This window comes from Carya illinoinensis, chromosome 11 (assembly GCF_018687715.1).
Source record: "Carya illinoinensis cultivar Pawnee chromosome 11, C.illinoinensisPawnee_v1, whole genome shotgun sequence".
Classification (NCBI taxonomy): domain Eukaryota; kingdom Viridiplantae; phylum Streptophyta; class Magnoliopsida; order Fagales; family Juglandaceae; genus Carya; species Carya illinoinensis.
The window spans coordinates 10153226-10176003 of NC_056762.1; the positions used below are offsets into that span (position 1 = coordinate 10153226).

General features: G+C 35.8%; 3 protein-coding genes across 4 annotated transcripts; 1 reads left to right on the forward strand and 2 right to left on the reverse strand.

Annotated features, from left to right (window-relative positions):
- Nucleotides 1-1377: 1377 nt before the first annotated feature.
- LOC122280841 (histone deacetylase 5) lies at nt 1378-8526 on the forward strand. Its single transcript, XM_043091899.1, has 14 exons — nt 1378-1751; nt 1843-2044; nt 2236-2382; nt 2536-2648; nt 3425-3636; nt 4824-4888; nt 5144-5314; nt 5468-5554; nt 6377-6497; nt 6581-6699; nt 7230-7423; nt 7625-7754; nt 7983-8047; nt 8174-8526. Exons 1-14 carry the CDS (start codon nt 1570-1572, stop codon nt 8337-8339), a joined length of 1974 nt encoding a protein of 657 aa, XP_042947833.1. The 5' UTR covers nt 1378-1569; the 3' UTR covers nt 8340-8526.
- Nucleotides 8527-9240: 714 nt separating this feature from the next.
- LOC122280842 (DNAJ protein JJJ1 homolog) lies at nt 9241-13603 on the reverse strand. The gene is made up of 3 exons (XM_043091901.1): nt 11794-13603; nt 9798-9856; nt 9241-9662 (listed from the first exon to the last, which is right to left on the reverse strand). The coding sequence occupies exons 1-3, from the start codon at nt 13480-13482 to the stop codon at nt 9605-9607; spliced, it is 1806 nt and encodes a 601-aa protein (XP_042947835.1). The 5' UTR covers nt 13483-13603; the 3' UTR covers nt 9241-9604.
- Nucleotides 13604-15512: 1909 nt separating this feature from the next.
- LOC122280736 (mitochondrial substrate carrier family protein E) lies at nt 15513-21984 on the reverse strand. Of its 2 annotated transcripts, none has more exons than XM_043091744.1 (9): nt 21828-21984; nt 20571-20686; nt 20278-20335; nt 19860-20009; nt 19097-19307; nt 18680-18725; nt 16297-16417; nt 16111-16183; nt 15513-15916 (listed from the first exon to the last, which is right to left on the reverse strand). In XM_043091744.1, exons 1-9 carry the CDS (start codon nt 21895-21897, stop codon nt 15682-15684), a joined length of 1080 nt encoding a protein of 359 aa, XP_042947678.1. In that variant the 5' UTR covers nt 21898-21984; the 3' UTR covers nt 15513-15681. The 2 variants fall into 2 exon arrangements, with proteins under 2 accessions (XP_042947678.1, XP_042947677.1); XM_043091743.1 differs by having other exon boundaries at nt 20278-20341.
- Between the last annotated feature and the right edge of the window lie 794 nt (nt 21985-22778).

Here is a 22778-nt window from a genome sequence, read left to right on the forward strand (position 1 = left end):
GGGGTCTACATCTATTAAATGTCCAAAAAGTAAAACCTCTCATCTCACTTCCTAATCCAAACATTCAAAATTTTTAAAAATCATCTTATCTCATCTCATTTCATCTCAACTCAATAATTTCATTATTATTCACAAACTATCTCAACTCACTCAGAATCCAAACAAAGCCTAGTGTTCAAACGATCAATTCCCTTCCCTCAACTATTAGTTCTTTCGGTGCCCATGACCTATTTTGTTAGAGTAATATTAAATACAAGTCTTAAGAGGCGCAAGTTTCAGGTACTCCTTTCAAAAAAAGTGAGGTCTATTATCGAAAAAGAATTTTTTTTATATCGGTTCTAACTTTAATCATTTTTAAAATAAAGAGTACACGAAACTTAAATATTGTATGACTACAAATATAATTTCTTTTGTTACATATTATGAACAATAATACGCTCACAATTTTTTTAAACAAATTTATTTTAAATAAAGTAAAATTATATATAATTAAAATTAAAAAAACTAAATATTTTGATGAAATAACATTAAAATTAGAATAATGTTACTTGATCATCTGAAATTTATTGTTCTAATGACCATCTTAAAATGACACCAAATACAAACACAAAAAGGATAGAGAAAATTTCTAATTTTAATTTCTCTTTTTTTATATTTTCCAACAGTTTTTTTATTTTAAATATATATTTTTTTACTTTTTATTTTTTTTATAAATTACATCCAACTATATAGTGCCACGTCAAGAAGTAGAAGTAATATGAGTCTAAGTTCTCTTTTATATATACAGTTTAAATAGTTCAAATGAGATAAGTTGAGATATTTTAAATAATAATGAAAATTTTGAATTAAGATGAGATGAAATAATTTTTAAAAAAAATATTTGTTTGGATAGTGAGATGTGATAAGATAGTTTTTAATTTTTTAGATTTGAAAATAGTGTGGGTTCCACATAGCCGAATTGTGCACTATTTACGAACTGTTCATGGCAATTTTACACTATTTATATAATGTTGTGTCAGTTTTTACTATTTATTATTGTTTATTTAAGTGTATATTTTTAAAATTTAAAGATAAAATATAATGTATTTGAATAGAAAAATTATTATACACTATAAATAAGATGAAAATTGTATCCAATAACCAAATGAGGCTAAAATATTGTAAATATATACCATTCATCGTTAATAATTAGTGTAATAGAAATGTTAAAGGTCTCGAATCTCGATATTGTATGTCTTTTTTTTTAATTGATTAAAAAAATATTTTTTAATAATAACATTTATAAAACAAACATTTTTTAATAATATCATAAATATTTTTAATATTTAAAAATATATATGAAAAAAAGTAAATAAATAATTTGGATTCCGACTCGGTGGCACTAGAGTCAGAAGTTCAAACGTTTGGGGAAGAGAGTGGCTGGCAGCCAGAGCAGGCCATAGAGCTACTTTTTCCTCACTCCTGGGAAGGGAAACCAGTAGCTTTACGGCACTACTCCACGGTATTTTGATTTGTCTGCTCCCTCTCTCTCTCTCTCTTTCTCCCCCATAGGCACACCACACGACCGCCATGGAGATCCTTGCTGGCAGCCAGACCACTAGTAGTAGTGACATCCAGAAGAAACGGGTAGGACTACTCTACGACGATCGAATGTGTGCGCATCATACACCCGACGATGATTTCCACCCCGAAAACCCTAATCGGATTCGTTCTATTTGGAACAAACTCCAGTCCTCTCGTATTCCCCAGAGGTGAATCTGAATTATTCTTCCTCGTCTTTTTTTCTTCTTTAATTTCATTTATTTGTTTAATTAGTTTAGCTGCTGTTTCTTCCTCTTTCAGATGCGTGGTTTTGGATGCCAAAGAGGCAGAAGACAAATATGTTTTGTCTGTTCACTCCAAGAAACACGTAGACTTGATCAGAGATATTAGCTCCAAACGGTTCAATTCCCGAAGAAATATGATTGCTTCCAAATTTAATTCCATTTATTTCAACGAGGGCTCCTCCGAATCTGCTTTTCTTGCTGCCGGCTCTGTCATTGAGGTACTTGTATTATTCAAATTTTTACCCTGATGCAATTTGTAACACTTGCTTTTGAATTGTCTTTTCTTTTTCTTCGTCTTATCTTTCTTTTTAGCACTTCAAATTTATTAATACTGGAGAAGTTGGCCATGATACGATTATGTTCAGCGTTAAAGGTGTTAATCAGGCTGTTTAGTGTCTCGGTTAAATAGGTTGCGGAGAAAGTTGCCAAAGGAGAATTGAGTTCTGCTTTTGCAATTGTTAGGCCCCCGGGACATCACGCCGAACACGATGAAGCCATGGGATTTTGTCTCTTCAACAATGTGGCTGTCGCTGCAAGTTTTCTTTTGAACGAAAGAGTGAGGACCAATTTCTCCTAATTCAGAAGTTAAAAATGTTGATTTTTAAAATGATCGAAGGAGAGAAATGGGCATTTTGAATTCATATTTCTTTTGCTCCTCCGACCGCTAGGTTGTCACCTCACTGTTTGTCTATTGCTTTAAATATGACAGCCAGAGCTGGGTATTAAAAAAATTCTGATTGTTGACTGGGATGTACATCATGGTAATGGCACTCAAAAGATGTTCTGGAAGGATTCTCGTGTTTTATTCTTCTCTGTACACAGGTATGTTGTACATTTGACTATTTAAGTTGATAGATTTGTTCTTTCTTCATCATCTCAGCTGATCAATATATTAGTATGTACAAGTTTTTGTGTGGTTCCTCTTGAGTTCAAACAATTTCTAGGGGCCATCGGACTGGGGGAATTTTCTCTTTGAATTATCCAACGTACACTTGCTGGAAACTCCTTGCCAATGGCTTGTGCACTCCCGGGATTAGTCAGGACTTTGTTCTCAGGCACCCAGTGCCCAAAAAAAAAAGTTTATTGGTTACTTATAAAAATGATCACTTATCAAAACAAGCTTTGGTATGGTATTCATTAAATTGTTTTCTTAAAGAATTTTTTATTTGACATAAAGTAGGTTCTCATGCTTGTCAAGGACTCATGATACATTAACAAGTTTTAGCTTAGTTATTTTTTCCGCTTTAAACCTTTTTCATTGGAGATTTAATATTGAAACGGGAAACACAAGGGGTTGGGGTTGAGTATTAGTTCTATGGGAAACAAGTGGTTGGGTCGGGGAGGTGAGTTCCTTTCCAATTCGAGCTTAATGTATTTTGGGTTGTTTTTCACGGGCTTTTTTGGGTCATTAGGGGCTCTCTAATATGGGCTAGGTGTTTTCTTGTATATGTTTAGTGTACTTGGTTACTCCTTTTGATATATGATATTTTTACTTATCAAAAAAAAAAAATTAATATTGAAACTGAATTTCTTGACATTGTGTTACTATCGGCAGTCCCTATTCATGGAGACTTATATATAGCTATCCTTCCATACAGGCATGAATTTGGGAGTTTTTATCCAGCTAATGATGATGGTTTCTATACAATGATTGGAGAAGGTCCAGGTGCAGGATATAATATTAATGTCCCTTGGGAAAATGGTCAATGTGGAGATGCCGACTATCTTGCAGTTTGGGACCACATATTAATTCCTGTTTCCAAAGAATTTAATCCCGACATAATTATAATCTCTGCAGGATTTGATGCAGGTTTGGTCAGTTTTAACTTTCATTCCTCCCAATTTTCCTTCTTTAACATTTGTAGACATTCAGTCTTACTTTACATTTCATGCAATTCTGACAAATGTCATGGTAATGACGTAAATAGCCTTGGTGGTACCCCAAGAATTAGTATCATGCATCTAATAAAATGTGTATAATCATCATTAATTACTGACTCAACCGGAATGTAGAATCAACTTACCATATTGAGGATATTCAACTTTGTAAAGAAATTAACTTCATTCCATGAAGCCTTAGGATGTTTATTGAATAAAAGATTTAGTTTCACTCATTAAATACAGTGAAGATGAAAGGATGAAACTAACAATAATTTGTGGATCAGGTTATTAAATGCCTGCCCTGTTATCATGCTGTGAAACAATTGCAAATGTAGTGAAAGTTAGATATTACTCTAGGTGATCAGAAAGTATACTGACCTCAGTTCATGCCAAAAGGAAAATTATCAAGGTAAAAATTACATCACAAGGATCTCTTTGATTATCATTGTTTGAGAAAGGGAGATAAAACTGATTACTATATCCAAGGCACAATCATTGTTATAATTACTTAAGTGTACAAGTAGCCACTGAACTTCATGGAATGCATGATCCTATGTTCCTTGGCATGAATATATTTGCAGTACCTTACACTACAGAATAACATTTGAATTTTCAATTTTTAATTGTGCTGTATTTCATTTATCCTGATTCTCTTGATTGAGTTGTTACATTCAATTATGTCATTTGAGGATGGCCTGTTCAATTAAACCAAATTTAGTAGGAAGGGCGTAATGGTGAGACCATGCAATTGAGCGTGAGTCTTGGCCCAAGTTTAGGCTCCAGCTCCACTTACTTTCTCATGGACAAGAGGAAAAGAGGTCTTTATGAGTGATCTCTTCAGAATATTTGAGAACAATAGGATTCTATTCTATCGGACTTATAAAAAATAAAAATAAGGTTCTATCTTGCCGGTATGCTGACATTCTTTTTATAAATTACATGTAATTGTTAATTATTGTTTTCTGTGCACTTACTGTGGTTAAATTTCTTTTTTGTTTTCACTTTTGCAATAGAGAATTGGTTTTCTGTGTATGATGACTCGCCGAGTGCTTGTAGCATTTGTTTTTAATAAGATGTTTTGGGAATAAGTCTCTTCCAATTCATTGCTTGGAACAGCTCTTGGTGATCCTCTAGGGGGTTGTCGTGTTTCACCTTATGGTTACTCGGTTATGTTGAAAAAGGTTAGTGAATATTCAATTTGATCTCATCTCTACAATTGTGTCATGATAATTTTACTTTTAGTGAATAAAGATACATACTGCTGTTAGCATAAATTGCATGATTAACTGTTCAACCAAGTTATGCCGTTAATTCTGTTCAGTTTATATTTTTTAGCACATACTATAGCAGAATCCTCGACAATTAGTAGAAGATTTTTTGTGTTTTGTCTCTACGTTTTCAGTTGGTCTATATTCTTATTTTTATTTATTTTTCAGCTGATGAGTTTCGCCCAAGGTAAGATTGTATTGGCATTAGAAGGAGGATACAATCTTGACTCTATAGCAAATTCAGCACTTGCATGTGTGGAAGTTTTGCTAGAAGACAAACCTATTGCTGGATCAACAGAGGCCTACCCGTTTGAGTCCACATGGCGTGTAATACAAGCGGTAAAATGATGCCAGGCACTTCTTTTCTTACTTCATTTTTAGGGGAGTTAGGGATGAGGACTTATTTGTTTCTAAGTTCTATGCTAGGATATCCAAACCCCTCCTGTATCAATTTCCCTTTTTTTTTTAACTAAGATGTAATCTATTTTACAGGTGCGCCATGAGTTAAGTGACTTCTGGCCAACACTTGCGGATAAATTACCAGCCAATCTAATTAGTCAAACCGCAGCTTCTTTTCCTGTAATGCTTCTCTTTTTAGTTGTGGACATAGTTTAACTTCTGTTTCATCAAACTTGCAACAGTGAATGTTTCTTGAGTGGTTTAAACAATAAAGCTTGTATACTATTATGTTGGATATATTGTTAGTACATTCAAAAGGAATTATCATATTAAAAAAGAAGTGCAATTTCACAAAATAAGAATTATTCAGTATCGTACAAAACTTCGTTCCCTCAACCCATAAGTCTTTAACCATAAGCACAAAAAATTATATTATGTTACGAATATGCATAAATGTATGCATGCATTTTTTCCCTTAGATTATGAAAATTATTAATATACTATTTATACCAAGCTCCCTGATATTAATTTCAGAAAACACCCTCACAGGTCAGAAATAGGGCCCTAAAAGTGTTTTGAGAGATCAGTTTGTGAAAGAGATACAAATCAACAGTAATAATGCTACTCAGTTAATTGTTCTCTTCCTTGTGTATGCATGCCTAGCCTTAGTAATGGATGTTATATTTTAGCTTCTGGAGTGAAGATCTATGCTTGATTTTCCTTCATGGGGTGAACTCTTTTTCCTTCTTCGTGAATGTCCCCTAGGAAGAGGGGAGTAAACAAGTGACCTCAGCGGGGCATATCTTTTGCCTTTTCTTTCCTTTTTTTAATTTTTCATGAGTTCCCAAGTGTGGGAATGGTAGAGTGGATTAGTGACCTCTGCTTTATGAAATGTGGTGCCCGGTAGCTTGTGCCACCGGGCTTTAACTTTTTACAGGTTTTGCATGGAATATAATTTCATTCTCTAGCTTAGTATATTAAGACGATTGTTTTCTCATTTAGAACATTCTGATCTCGAGCTCTGATTCGGAAGCGGAGGAAGACAATGGCACTCAAAGATTGAAAGATCTTGAGGAGGTTCTTCAGCCACTGTCGAAGCTGAAAGTTGATGAAGATGGTCAGGGTAAAGAGAGTCAAAAGTTCCGGTCAGGTATTGATTTTCTTGGTCCCTTTCATTTGATATGATGAGTTCCAAACTGAGTGCAGATAAAGTTGCCACTCCTAACCCCTGGCGATCAGAGCTTTCAAAGATTGACGTCTGGTACGCTGCTTTTGGATCAAATATGTGGAAACCAAGATTCTTGTGCTATATTGAAGGTGGACAGGTATGATAAAATATTCCAAAAAAACTCCTGTGATATTGACTTTAAAGATATCTGGAAACATATCAAAGTGTTCTCTGAGGTTCATTAATTGTAATCAGGTTTTGTATGTGTTATCACAAGTTTATTCTAGGAAATGAGTCCGCTAATGTGGTACATTTCCCTCTCCCTTCGTTTTCCCCTGCTTGATAGGGTCTCAGGAAAAGGAAAAGGCAACTGGTCTGTGCTAATATTTACCTCACTCCCATGTCTTTTAGGTTTTGCTTTTGTTGTTTTTGCCATCTGTCGTTAGAAGTATACATGCTTTGTGTTAGTTGTGGAAACCTGGCTTCCTTGAGGGGAAATTAATTTGTTTATCTACACGATTCCATGTTAAATTTGATTGAACGGAGTGCTCCAACAACATAATTAAACAGTGCTTCGGCATGCTGTTGGATTACAATTGCAATTTATAAAGTTTTTTTAAGCTGATTTTATATCTCATCTTTTACTGCACCACTCTTTTATTTTTAACGTTGTGAAATGACTTTAAGGTGGGAGGCATGCAAAAGCCATGTTCTGGTTCGATGGATAGAACTCCACCAAAGGAGATTGTATGGAAGTCTTACCCTTATCGTTTGTTCTTTGGCCGTGAATCTTCAAGCTCATGGGGTCCTGGAGGGGTTGCTTTCCTAGATCCTGAAAGCAAAAGCCAGGATAAAGCTTACTTGTGCCTCTATAGAATCACGTACAATATATTATTTCTTATGGCTCTCTTTTTATTTTTAAGATAAGAAATTATGGCTCTCTTTTATATCAGCAAGAAATTCCAGTCGTTTTAGGAAACATCTACTATTTGATTATGGCACTTTGAAATTGGACTGTCGGTTTTAGACATCCACTGAGAGATTTTTTATTTTTTTGTCTTATTATATATCTTCTCTCACAGGCTGGAGCAGTTCAATGATGTTTTGGCTCAGGAGAACGTTTTAAGTCGTGACATGACTTCTCCTTTGTTTGATTTGGCTGCTTTAACATCTATCACAAGCAAAGAGCCCAAATTTCTAGACGTTCTCCGGGTATGCCCTTTATGGTCAAGTGGATCTGTTTATTGACGAGATTAGACCCGTTGGATGTAAAACATGTGTCTCACAACAGGATACAAAGGGCACAATTCCTTTTACAAGCATATTTGTCTAACCAGTGGTTTTAGATCAAATGACATTACTACTAGTTGTAACTAGTTATCATCATAAATTTATTCTTGCTTTGGCTTACTCTCTGGAAACTGCTTAATATTTGTGCAGAGGGGTTGGTATCGAAATGTCGTTTACTTAGGAAATGAGGACAACTTTCCAATACTGACTATGACGTGAGTACCAAAGAATACTTCCCTCATTAAACCCTTGTTTGCAACTATTCAACATCCCATTTTTTTACCTCTGTATAATTTGTATATTAATTGTTTGTTGTAATCCTAAATGGATCCTTAATGCAGATGCTCGCATTTGGATTTGAAGAGCTTCAAATCGGGGGAGCTTCCCTTGAAGGGACCGTGCAAAGCATATGCAGCCACCTTGATAAAGGGCCTTGTGGGAGGAGGGCTGCTTTCAGAAGAGGAAGCCATGGCGTACATACAAGAAGCTTCTACTAAACCATTGTGATTGCAGCCTCTCTCTCTCTCTCTCTCTCTCTTTCTCTCTCTCTCTCTCTCGTAGACAGACAAAGTGAACCGAATGGGAGCATTAAGGGCATGCATATATTTGAATGCAATCTTGTTAAGAAATATTCGTTTGCAGGCTTCTACAGTATTTGTTCACATGGTTCATATTCAATTGGGTTCTCCTACTATTGGCAATCCCTTTGTGTGTGTGTGTGTGTGTGTGTGAGAGAGAGAGAGAGAGAGAGAGAGAGAGAGAGAGAGAAATCAAGTGACAAAATTCATCAGCCACTACTCTATTTCTCTCTCCTAAAGCCATACCTCCACTTTATATTAAGAGATCAAGATTCGTTAGCTTCTCTCTTTCACACATTTTTAGTACTCAATGCCAATTTGTGTCGTTCGGCAGAGATTTGCATTAGATCTCATATAACTCTGTTTCTAAACTGATGAAGTACGAACGAATTGGTGCCCCTGTTGGTCGATCAAACTTGTGTATCACAATCGCAAACCGAGCTAAATGCGTATACTAAAACAATTCTGTAGCATCGGGCATGACCCAAATCCAGGTTAGCCAGTCATATTGGTAGAGATCTGCTGCAGTATCCAGGGCAATATATAAGTTCATATGAGAGGGCGAGCTTCCTCCACTACTACTTGGGTCTTTTAAACATATATGCGTTTGACGTAGAAAACTTCGTAATGTTTTTTACCCCCACTACCTGTGTCAGAAGTAATGTTCGACAATCCGAGCTAATCTTTTAATTGGATTGATTTAATTACTAATTTCATATTGGGATTGTATCAAATTGGGATAACATTATTGTCAGTCAGTCCTACTCCGAGGCTTTTTTCTACTACCTCAGCACAAAATACACAAAACTATTAACTACTACATTCAAGGATGTTCAAATCATACATTACACTTTGCAATGCATATCTGCAACATGTAACAGTCATATGAGCGACGAGAAAGTGTCATAAATGGTGCAAGACATCCTTGAATTTCAAAGACGCCATCTATCAAAATGCTTTACTACAGAAACCATTCCTTGATACATATGGCATACCCTTTTCTAATCCACATCTTCCTCCAACAAACTATGATATGCAACATTAAGATACCCGTGACAATTAATTCCTCGTAATTTAGCTTTGTAAATGACAAAAATAAAGAATTAAAACAAAAACCTCAATTGAGGCTGATCAATGTTCCTCAGCTGGATGATAATTTACTCCCATTCGGTAAAATTTCTGCAATCTTTTTGCTCATCGATGTTTTAGTGAAGCATGGCCTGAGTCACCCAAATGCTGGTGTAATTTATTCCTGGAAGAATAAAATAACATCCTCAAAATAATGAAAATCTAGATAGGCAAATGACAGGAAACACTACAGATGCAGGTTGCAGTTCTACTAGGAAAGATAAAGGTAGAGCATAAACATAAAAGAGACATAAATTACCTCGATCCAAACTCCTCTCCGCATGTGTCACATACATTGCTAGAATTCTTTGATGTTGCCTGATTAGGGAGAGAGATCATCACATATTAGAAAGAACGCAGAGAGTGACCAACATTAATAATGACAAGGAAGACCCATTAAATATAAAGATGACGGAAACAAGAGCTAAATATGGCAATCGACAAATTGTGGTTGGGTGGAAGATGGCTCCAATATGTCGTTTGGGGTGCATTTGGAAGGAAAGAAATGGTCCGTATTTTGAAGATTGGGAAAGGAAAGTGAATGAACTTAAAAGCCTCTTTTTCAACACTTTGTTCCTTTGGACGCTAGCTATAGGTTTCAATGGACTAAGCTTTCACAATTTCCTTGTTTCTATTTTTATTTCTTTGTTTAATAAGTAATAAGATAATTTATTGATACAAAAATAGGCATAGCTCAGGTACACTGAAAGTTTACATGTGAATACATCTATTTAGGAATTAGAAACAATTATAAGGAAGTCATGGAAGCTGAGACCATTCAAATCTAAACCAATGGCCCACATAAATAAAGTCTTCCAAAAAAAAACTCCTAAACTCTTCCAATGAGCGTTTATGATCTTTAAAATGTCTATCGTTTCTTTCATTCCAAATACACCAAAAAATATATAAAGGGGCCATCTTCCACACAACTGCAATATTTGATGTCCCAGTAATTCTGCTCCAACTTGCTAGTAGTTCCACCACCCTTCCTGGCATTACCCATGCTATACCCATTCTACTGAAGAAGTAGTTCCAGATTTCTCATGCAAACACACAATGTAAGAGTAGATGGTCAGCCGATTCACCACTATTTCTGCACATACAGCACCAGTCCGTGATGATAAGACCATGTCTTCTAAGGTTGTCAATAGTCAGAATCTCCCCTAAGGCTACTGTCTAGACAAAGAATGCAGCCTTGATAGGTGCTTTACTCCTCCAAATGTTCTTCCAAGGAAAATTCTGCCGATGTTGCATGGTAGTTGATTCATAGAAAAAGTGTACAGAAAAAATCCATTTCCTAGAAGGTCTCCATTCCATCTTATCTTCATTTGTGGCAGCAATAGCAATGTTATACAGCAGGTTGAGAAACTCCACCAGAAGTGTCACTTCCCAATCATATGCATCTCGAGTAAGGCTAATGTTCCGTACTTGGGAGCCATGAGTGATTACCCGTAGGTTAGCCACCATAGCTTCTTTTTCCCATGCCATTCTGAGTATAGTGGGATAAGCATTCTTCAAAGTCGTGTCTCCCACCCACACATCATACCAAAAGCTGATCCTATTGCCATCCCCCTACCAAAAGCTGATCTTATTGCCATCCCCTAAACACAGTCAAGTATTACTAACAAAGGAGTACTAGCATTTCCGTATATACTTCCATAACCCCACACCATATGCCCCCCACCCCCACCCCCCCCCCCACCAACAACAACACCATTGAACACTAGAACACCATATGCCCCCACCCATTGTCCACTACACACAAACACAATCTCACCGTTACCAGCACCAGAACATCACCAGCAAGAAAAACTATCACTTTTCCTCATCGGAATGTTAGATGTATGGAGAGAAAATATTTAGGTGTACTATTTTTATTTCTTAACTTGGTGCTGTCTTTGAATAAGTCATGTGTACTTTGCATTTTCCCTCCTCTTTTTCCACTCTTTGCATTTGATTTTCATAATGCAGAGTTGTGCATTGAGGATCGAAGACCATGTAAACATCCTAAAACAATATACAATCCATTATCTCAACTACTTGAATTATGGATACAGACTTATGCCCTTACTTGATAGAAAGCAACAGACTTGAGCATAATTTAAATTTTTGAAAAACTACATACAACTAGTGAGACAGGAAAATTAAGCACAGCAAGTAAGTTTCAGGTTTCCAATTCAACGAGAAAGTCGAATTTAATCACAACATTGAAAATAAATAATGTGGCAAAGAAGAAACTTCATGAAGCATAATACCTTAGCTTTCTTTTGCTTGGATGAGTTCTTTGGTTTGGCAATTGTATCTTTCTTCCCTGGCCCTTTTTTATCAACAGGTTGGTATGAAGTCTTTTTAGTTCTAGCCGATTGATCATCCCCTTCCCGATTACCATTACTCTCATTTTCAGCAAAAGAATGAGCAGAGGATTCTTTCAAGTTTGAACCATCATGTCCATGGCTTTCTTCCTTCTCTCTACTGATCTGTTGGGTCGGATCCATCTCCGCTTCTTCACCATTCATTTTACTTCTCTCTTTCCTACCACCACGATTCCTTCTTGTGCTCTTCCTGATATCGTATTCCATAAACCCAACACCATCAATATCATCATTCTCAACTCGAATCTCACTCCTCGACTCCTTCACCTCTTGCTGAGAACCCACATTTTTCCTACTCTTATGCCCAGCCACCATTGCTTCAAGCACACCCATTTCATCATCATCACCATCAGCAAACCCACCTGCTCCAACCTCATCCACTTCCTCCACTTCATGGGATTCAGCTCCATTCTCCTCGTCTGTCCCAATCTCCAAACCATCTTTAATTCGCTCTCCTATCTCCTCTACAACTCTTTCTTTGTCTTCCTCCGCCTCGAGTCTTTCTTCTTCTACCTTTCCCAATTCTTCTTCCAAGTTATCCTCTTCTAATCCTTCTTCATCATCAGCAAGCGAATCCCGAAACTCAGCAATCTTCTCCTTATGTTTCTTGGACTGCTCGTGGTTCTTCCATTGCTTCTCACTCTTGAACTTCTTCCCACATACCACACAATAAAACTCCTTTCCTTCCCTCCTTGTCCTCTCCTCATCCTCTTCGTGAAATTCCTCTACTCCCTCCCCTCCGTTACCCTCCTCTTCTGCCCTCGCCCACTCTGGCTCCACGTAATCCCTAAGCTTCTCCAATCTCTCCCTCTCCAACGCTCTCTTCCTCTCCCTCTCTTCCTCCTTCTTCCTCACCATCTCCAGATTCTTCTTCATCGCCATATCGATCACCCTCTTGTCCCTCTTCTTCACGAACTCCGCCAGCCCACGCACGGTATCGTTGTACTCCCTCCTCGCCTTCTTCCTCAGCTTACTGTTCTCCTCCTCCATCACCCTCCTTGACTTCCGGTTCGGGCCGGCCATCACATCGTACTGGTCCACCCAGCAAAAATCCATCACCGTGGAAAACCCTAGCCAATAGTTGTAGAACGCGGTCACCTGCGCGTACGGACTCTCCAGATCCCCCATGACAGGAGCTTCACGGACCGAGTCCAGCCCCAAACCCAATTTTCTGGCGAAATCGATCTCGTTGGCATAGACCTTACCAAAAAGATCCGAGTAGACCTTGTAGAACCCACGACCGGAGTTGGAGTAGCCGGAAAAGGCAGTGCTGGAGAAGAAGGAGAAGAGGTCGGGGACGGCGGAGTTGGTGGTCGAACTGGGATCGGAGAAGAGAATCTGGGAGCGGTGGGAATCGTACCAGGCACGCTCTTTGGGGTCGGAGAGGACCTCGTAGGCGTGGGCCAGCTCTTGGAACCGAGCGGTGGCTTCGGCCTGGGAGAAGCCGGACTGGACGAGCTTGTCCGGGTGGAGCTGGAGAGCCAGCTTCCTGTATGCGGAGCGAATTTCTTCGGCAGTGCAGTCGCGGGTCAGGCCAAGAACCTCATAGTGGCACCGCTTCTCCGATGCCATGCCCGATTTTCTCGATGGTCTTTTCCAATCTTTAGCTGAATGTCCGAGCCGAAAAGCATAAGCAGCGTTCTTATTGTTTATATGCTTTAAATAGGTTTGGAAGAAGGCAGCGGTATTTGTCTTCTATAAGGATTGGCTGATGATGCAATTCCAATTTCTTCTTTGAATATGCATTTTCTCTATATTATACATCGCAAGTAATTTTTTATTTTTTTAATTAAATATATAATATATAAATGATAAGTAGAAAATTTAATTAGTTTTAAAAAAATAAAATCAATTAAATTTAAAATATAAATAATAAATATAAATGTGGTGTGTGGTATATAAAATGATGAGTAGTAAAACTCATTTTCTTTTTTGTATAAATACTTTTAACCAAAAATCTATGTAATATAAAACTTAGATGATCAATGATATTCCAAAAACCAAATACGAAGAGTTATGGATAATAATTTAAAATAAGATGAGTTGAAATGAAAATTAAAAATTAAATAAAATATAACCCTAAGGGGTAGCTCAGTTGGTCAGGCTCGAATCCCCTCAAGGCCACTGGAGGTTTACCTGATCGTTAATTTCAGGGTCCCGTGGGATTAGTTGAAGTGCGCGTAAACTAGTTCGAACATTCAAAGATATCAAAAATATTATTAAAATATTATCTTTTAATATTATTATTTTATAAATTAAAAAAATAAATAAATTATTTATTATATTTTATATTAAAATTTAAAAAAAAAATTATAATAATTACAAGAGATAAAGGGAAAAGATTTTCTATAATGGCCAGACAGAGAGGACTTGTAGGGCACGGCGGTGGCGTGCGGTAACTTGGTGTTTAAGTGGCTGCGGCAGCCGAGAGGTCATTCTTTTTTCCTCTCCTTTTTCTCCTACCGGACGGGCTGGGCTAGGCTTGGCTTTTTAGTCTTGCGCTTCCAGCAAATCCGGTTTGATGATGTACCTTTTTGTACTTTGGTTAAATTAAAAAAAAAAAAAAAATATGATTTTTATTTTTATTTTTATTTTTGTTTGGAGTGTAAAGTTGTCAATAGATATGAGAGATGTACAAGTTGAATTTAAACCTAAGAATCTAATTAAAAAACAATAAAAGGATTATGTCATAATCTATTGGCAGTAACATCTCATTTTTAAACAAATTATGCAATTTGCACAATCATTCACTTTGTTAATGGACATTGTTCATTCATCTTTATATTGCTTTTTTTTTTTTTTTTTCAGAGAAATAGATTTCATTCATTTATAAAAACGAAATTACAGTTATGACTTGATATAATTACAAACTAACTACTTACTATTAGAGCTCCTCCAATACATAAATTCTTTTGTAACCGACATCAATTGCTTTGTTAATATACCCTATCCATCAAGGTTGCGCAAGTTAAAAAGTTTTGAGTTAGGGTTATATTTTAAGATAATCTCTTTATCAATCTACTCACCCCAAAAAAAAAAAAGATAAATAAATAAAGACTTTGGGCATAACTATCGTGTTATGACTAATCATAAGAGAACACCTAAGACTTGTATAAATAGTCAGTTTATTAAAGAAATTAAAAATGTACAGCCAATATGCCGCAAGTAAATTTTTAAAACGTCAACTAAATAAAAAATAAATAAATAAAGTAAAAAATAAAATAAAATTCTCAAAAAAAAAAAAGTTAAAAGTTTAGAAATAAAAATAAAAAAATACATAAAATAAACATTTGACAACGAAGTTTTGACGGAGGGGTCATTTCAAAATATAACCCTAATCTGAGGGAGCTATGTCTTGAGAATTAGAATTTGCCTTTTAGGTTCTAGGGTTGTTAGTAAAGACAGCGATCCAAATCATCTTCATTGGGGATGGTGAAGGGGAATAGATTGGGTCAAGGAGTTCAATGGAATGTTTTTGGTGAATTGTCAGATTGAATGGGTGAGATACCCCTCTTGGGAATGATCCTGTGTTGCACCAATTCGAACTCATACACAACATATTGTAGAAACAAGATGTAAGCATGCTCAAAGAGACAAGAACATCTCAAAATTCAGTTACTTCAAATTGACTAATGAACTCGATATTTTGATACCATGTTGCAATTGCCTTAACCAATGCAATTCAATTACAAAGAGCCTGTAAATTGTTATGATAGAAGAGTTCTTTTAAGAAACAGATATGGTAGGAAAAATGTAATTCAATGTAATTTGCTAGACCACTTTTTGTAAATAAGACCCCTTTTTGTCTATTGATAAGTTTGCAGCTTTTTGCGAGTTATCGTTGTTTTGTCCATCATTAAAGTGGTCTCTGAGAAATTCAACAGCCATGAAGGTTAGGGCAGAAGCTGGAATATACCATGCAATCCTGGGAACACTACCCCTGAACATTCCCTTTATGCCTTCAGTCATCCACACGGTCTGAATCGCATCAAACCAGCCATTGTACCTAAGAGTTGAAAACAATATTAGGGAAAAAAAAAAAATCAAGTCATTATTCTTTCTAACTTCCATTTTATCAGAAAGAAGAAACATTGACTGCTTTCAGGCATCAATGTAAAATCCAAGGCAAATAAACATGCTAATATATTGATTTTATTTTTTGTATCCCAAGAGGCAATCAATCCACCAAAACTCAGGTACCTAGCAGTCGATCCTTGAACTTGCAACCTTGTTTTGATGACATCCAGGGGAGTGGTGAGATAAGCACTAAAACCTGTAAAATTTTAAAAAACTGTAAATTGCTGTTCAGGCAAGATAGGTTGCTGACTTCAATTTAAAAGATTTATCACCGCACCAATTAGGTTGCAGTTCATGGAAGGCACATACCACCAGCTAACCCTCCTAATAAAAGTCCCTCCAGTGAACTACTAACATGGTATTTTGGATTGGATATCCACCGTTGCTTTCCATACTCTGTGACATCTTTCAAGGCTTCATAAGACATAACCTGCCAAGTGCAAGCATCAAACCAAAAACCCAATCCAAGAGAGGGCAAAAAAATACAAGCAAAAAGGACCAGCTTTGCCATTATATATGCCCTTGGACTGGCTTAATTGGAATTATGGGTGGGATAATGACAAACTAGAAATAATTACTATCTAAATAAAATCATTTGCCCGATGAAACATCAATGATCAGAAATGATTTCTTTCTTTGTTAGCAAAATAAATAGAAGATAAATTGATACAGAGAAATGTGCCATTGAGAAGATTAAATAATTTTAACTGCTAGCTCCAACTATTAAATCTTGTTTGGTAATGTTTCAGCTGTAACCATCACTGCCTTAGGTTTCTAAATAGGGTTAACCAGGAAAGCCTGAGATGAGTTTAAGATAGACCAGGGTTACTATTATGCCTCCGCATAAACTAAAAAACAGAGAAACAAGATTAGAGAAAAAAACAATTAGACAAATAACTATTTTCAAGGGAGTGCTCTGAGCTTTATTAAGCTTTCATTATTATAATTTCTTTCTCATTAACAACACTTTGCAATTCTCAAAGAATTATCAAGTCAAGAATCTTAAAAGAACTCCACAGTAGTGATTAATTGACAAGGACACGAATGAACATTTCAGAGCCATCAATTGCTAGAAGACTTGAACTACAATGTTCCTGTTAGAATATTATTATAAAATATTACCCTACTTAGAATATATTCATAATATTCTAGTGTGTAAGGTAATATGACTTATTTTCTACCATATTTGGTTTATTTTGTAAATGAATTGATATCAATTAGTATCATTTATTGATTGCATTTCCATTTTTTCTCTAGTCCCATACTCTTATAAATAGGGACATGTTATGTATTCAAACACTGAAAAATAGTAAAGATGTAGCTCGAAAAGTGTCTCCCTCTCCCCATCTCCCTTATCTTTTGATTCTTTTCTATATTTTATTTTATTTTATTTTATTTTCTACATGGTATCAGAGCCCTTGGCTAACGCTAGGCTCGATTTTGTGGACCACCCCCTTCTTTCCAACGTGTTCTTCTTGACTACACATTCACTACAGTGTTTCCCTTCTTATCATTGGCATTTTGGTATCTTGGGTACTTTTCTGACGTCCTTTTTCCAGCAAACTTGTCGTTGGCCAGTGATTTCCAACCATTCATAGCTACTTGTTCTAAAACCAAATTTCAGAATTAAGTTTGCATGGTACAGATCATCCGATCTGTGAGAGTCCGATCCCATACGCCATCACATCCATGCACTTGGAGCATCATTATTAGTTGCGAGTCTTCTTCTTTAATTGGTTTTGGTCTTCTAATTTTGGTCCTTGACGATGGCCACATACAGCCCGATGTTGGCCACAGTTTCAGATTTGATGCTCCAGTTGCCATGTCCCCCAACACCATTGTCATCATCTCATCGGTGATCAATCAATAGATATGAAGGCTACACTCAAATTCCAAAGTCAAAATTTTAAAGTTCTTCATCCTAAGTTTGAGTGGGGATGTTAGAATATTATTATAAAATATTACCATACTTAGAAATTTAGAATATATTCAGAAATTTAGAATATATTCATAATATTCTATGTGTATGGTAATCTAATTTATTCTCTACTATATTTAGTTTATTTTGTAAATAAATCTATATCAATTAGTATCATTGATTGATTGTATTTCTATTCTTTCTCTAGTCTCGTTTCCCTATAAATAGAGACATATGTTCTGTATTCAGACACTTCAGAATAGTAAAGAAGTAGCCCTTAAAGTGTCTCCCTCTCTCCATCTCTGTTATCTTGTCTATATTATTTTATTTTTATTTTCCACATTTCCCACATGAACGGGTTTCCAAATCAATTGCTACTGTCTTTCTTTCTTATCCTCCCAAGGAGTGAACCAGCATTCAATCCTCCATAGAAATCCTAGCTTCTGCTTTCCCTACCTGCATCCCTAAGTACATTATTTTTTTTTTAAACTTAAAAATAAAAAGAGTACATTATTTTGAGAATTTTCAAAACTAGAATTCCTAATTGGCAATCAATGTGGATCTAACCTATTCAATGATAGTGTTTTAAAGAACTTATGAACCTGGGCAGAACCTGCAGATACCCTGATCCCTGTTCTAGAATTAGAAGTTTTATTTATATATCAACAAGATTGAAAGAGAATATTTACTAACCACTGATTAGTACATGAAATGTAAGAGGAAACCAACACAAAAGCAAAAAACTGTAAAAGCAAATAAAATAGATATGCATACCATCAGACCGGCAAAAGGCACATCCCTTGCAAGCGTAGACCAGTACCTGTCAGAGCACCATCACAACAGAAAATTATACAATGGACAGATTTTTTTTTTTTTCCTGTTTGGTGTTTTTTTTTTTTTTTCTTTGGGGGGGGGGGGGGGGGGGGGGGGGGGGAGAAATTTACACCATGTAGGCAGTTTTGCAATCTTTCTTGAAATTTATTGCTTTTCTGAATTTTTGGTAGTAATTTGTTAGGAGGATTTTGTGCTTTCCCCTTTTGTATTAAGTCATTATTTGTGGTAAAAGTCCTAAATACAAATTTTCTAATGCCACTATGTGTGGGAGAGGGGGGGGTCTACAAACTGGTTAGTATTTATAAAACAAAAAATCGCACTATTCAATGCAATAGAGAGGTAGATTCTGACATATACCCTGCATATAGTCCTTTTAGCCCCTGCTCCTTCCATATTAAACAGCCAGCCTGGAAGATTCCTGTATAATAACCATACATTTGCATACCAGGCTTCATAGAGATACCATCTTTCATGGAAACAGAACTCCAAGATGTTCTTGTGCCTTGAACCTGCATGCGTTGCTTTATCACTTCACAAGGAACATAAACAAAAGAACCAAGTGTATCTCCTGCAATGAAGAAAGAACAAGAAAGAAATTATCAGCCTTCTGATGCATACGTGGCTGCTGAGTGCACAAATATTCAAGTTTCCACACATTAAAAGAGAATCTAATGCAAGGAAAAAATAAGAAGTATTTGACAATTGAAAAAAGGGGGTACAAGTACAACTGAGGAGAGAACACATTTTCCATATATTAACACAATGCTGGAGCATAAAGAATTACATCAAACAGGGAAAAGCCTTGCGTTAGCTTTGCGTAGATGCAGCAAAGGGACTGATGAGAAGATAAAGGGAAAAAGATAGAAAAACAAATTAACCTTAATCAAGAACGGCATGTCAAACAGTCTCTAAACAGGAAAAGCATGGAAGTTGCTCTACTATGGATGACAATACATGGCTTATATTATATCTTTTGACACTAAAAGACTTTAAATCTAAGTTCAAGAATTCAGATACATTAACTTTAGAGCAAAATCAGAAAGCTGATTCTTGTTGCAAAAACTCAAATTGCTGCGTTAGAAATCAAAGTGAAAGATTCTTGGAGCTCCAAACAGCTTACCAGCAGCTCCAGCAATGAAATGTGCCAAGTGGCCACTAAGGCCAGGATTTGACTCTTCAATCCACTCTTTGGTAGACTCTATGATACCGAAATATGTTGCCCCAGTTGCAAGAGACCCAGTAATTCCAGGAGTTATACCTCTATAAAAGCCTACAAGAATTATTAGTATAGACAAATGACATACCTTGTAAATGCATTAGTTTCAAACTTGGAAACAACTGACTCCCATTGTTTAAGTCCAAGGCATTGGAAAGTATGCGAAATCACACATTAATATGATACTTTATTCCCTACTCATCGTAAAAAAAATCATTACATGTATGCAGACACATTTGAAAATTTTGAATAAATATGTAATACATGAAACTTTGATGTCATACACAAAACGGGAAACTAATTGAAAACGAAGTACTTTTACCTTTTAATCCATCTGCAACCCCGATGGCTCGTACCATTTGTAGTATGTTCTTTTGGTTCTGAATCTAAGAACATAGGGTGCCAGGATCCAAGGCATTCCCATGCAAATGAAATGCTTTAGTAAGTGAAAATAAGATGAGATGATGTAATGTAGGCTTTCTTAGAACTCACATAAAAATATTTCTACTGATATTTAAAAAATCTTATAGATTAACCATAATGATTAAATCAGTGTGTTTCCTTTTGGAGAGCATGAAAAAGGAAAGATAACAATGTAATGGTTTGTGGCTATACCTGACTTCCACTAATGATAACTTGACTTTGAATCCGAGTCTTTATTGTGTCAACTGGATGCATCATTCCTTCTCCAAAAGCCCCAGCAATAGCTCCCCATACGAACTCCCTCCATACTACATCACAAGATAAAATCACCACTTACTATTGTTTAAAACATCTAAAATCCAATATTAAACAAATCCAGTATGCACGTCAACATAGCTTTAAGAAGAAACTATTGCAGCATCAGTAGAGCCATTTGTCTTTTTCCCAGTTCAACCCAAGAAGAGATTCAATCCAAGAGCATTGGCTTACACAATTCTAAAGTAACCTACGCAATGTCCTCTTTATGCAGCATAGCCACACAGTATCTTGTGCTGCTTGTGTAGTTTTTTACCTACTAAGATCACTGGCATTGGCTTAGCCAAATGCCAACGCATCTCAAAAGTTTGGCTAAATGTCAAAAAAATGGTCTGCATTGGAGTAGTCAAAATGAGGAAGCTCTACATATGAGTTACAGTATCATTAAAGTTTCCTTCAAATTTGGAGATACACTGTTCATTTTCAAAAGAATTATTTTATTTTAAAAATATACACCAACTGCACATTGGGACATTGCTCATTTTCTTGCTACTCGGTTGGGCCTTTCACATTGGGATGCTGGACAAATATTGGGTTATTAAATTATTAAATTATTAATTAACATATGGTTAGTGTAGTTGCAAAATATGAAAAACAAATTGTCAATATTATTATTAAAAAATAATATTCTAGTATTATTTTGACTATCCAATGTGGAGTTATACCTTGAATGGTTTTATGGTTTTGGTTTTATGCAAAATATGTAATTTTAGCTAAATTTTGGAGATGGCTTTGATGAAACCAATGCCAATGCTCCAAGTTTCTTAATTACACATCATCGAGGAAAGCCATCATACCTATACAAAATATATTAAGATATCACCCAATCTTCTCGTTTAGGAGCTTTTTCATGATTTGAGAAATAAAAAACTACATCAGGACACATACATTCCATACAACTAAAAAGAAAAAAGCTAAAGCAAAACAACATATATTTCCCTCAACTGAATTTCACGGAAATAATACAAGGGATCAACCCTCGCTTCCCAGCATTTTTTTTTTTTTTTTTTATTCTTATCAACCAAACTAATACTTTCACAACGAGTGCATAAAACCGACTTTATCAAACAATAAAAACCTCAAGAAGTTCCAAATAATAATCTTCCCAGGTAATAGCGAGTTCTTGAAGCTTACCAAAAAACGGACTGCTAGCTGTGTTACTTGAAGCTTGCACATCCCTCGGAGTTGGGCCCTGAACCGCCATGGAACCCCCTAAGAGTGTGCGCTTAGCTCGATAGGAATATTACGTAGAGTTGAGCTCTCAATTTGTAATTTAGATACATATAGAAACGGAAAAACGTCGTCGTTTGGTCTCCATATCCTAAAATTCCAAGTTAAGAAACGTCGTCGTTTGGGATTTCGACCATGACCGTCCATGGTAGGAGACCGAGAAAGCGGCTTTGATTTTACGAATTACCCTGTTGCAAAACTCTTCACAAATTGCTTCAATCACGAGGAATGAGGCATTTCGATTATGAAAAACTCTTTACAAATCAAGTTTTATATTTTTAAATTTATATTTTTAAACAAAATTTTTTGTACTTTCCATACCAACATTTTTCTTAAAAAATTACTAGAGATATAAAGAAACTATATAAAATAAATTAATAAACTAATATGATTTCATAGAATCCACTAAATCTACTTTTAATAAAAGTAACTTTACAATTTTACGTATCACATCAAACTATATCAGTTTATAAGTTTACTTTTGTGTAATTCTTTTTTATGGTTAAAGTATTTATAGTAAAAAAACATCTTTAAAAAATAAAGAGATCTATGAGTTATTTTGCCTCTAACCATTTGGGTTTGAGAATTGAAAAACTTATACAAGAGAGTAGAGGTTTTTTGTAGAGAAGAGACTTTTAATCTTTTACCTTAAAACTTTATGGGTGAGTCTAATAGAAAACACAAATCTCTTTATATAGACAAAACTAAGAACCCTTACTATACAAGCTTTGGACTAGGGGTTTATAAAAAACCAAAACATTGGTCGTGACCAATACAGATTGATTGCCAGAGGCCGAAACCAGTAGGAAATATGTCGACTGGAGGTAGAATTTTAACAAAATAAATGAATGTCGG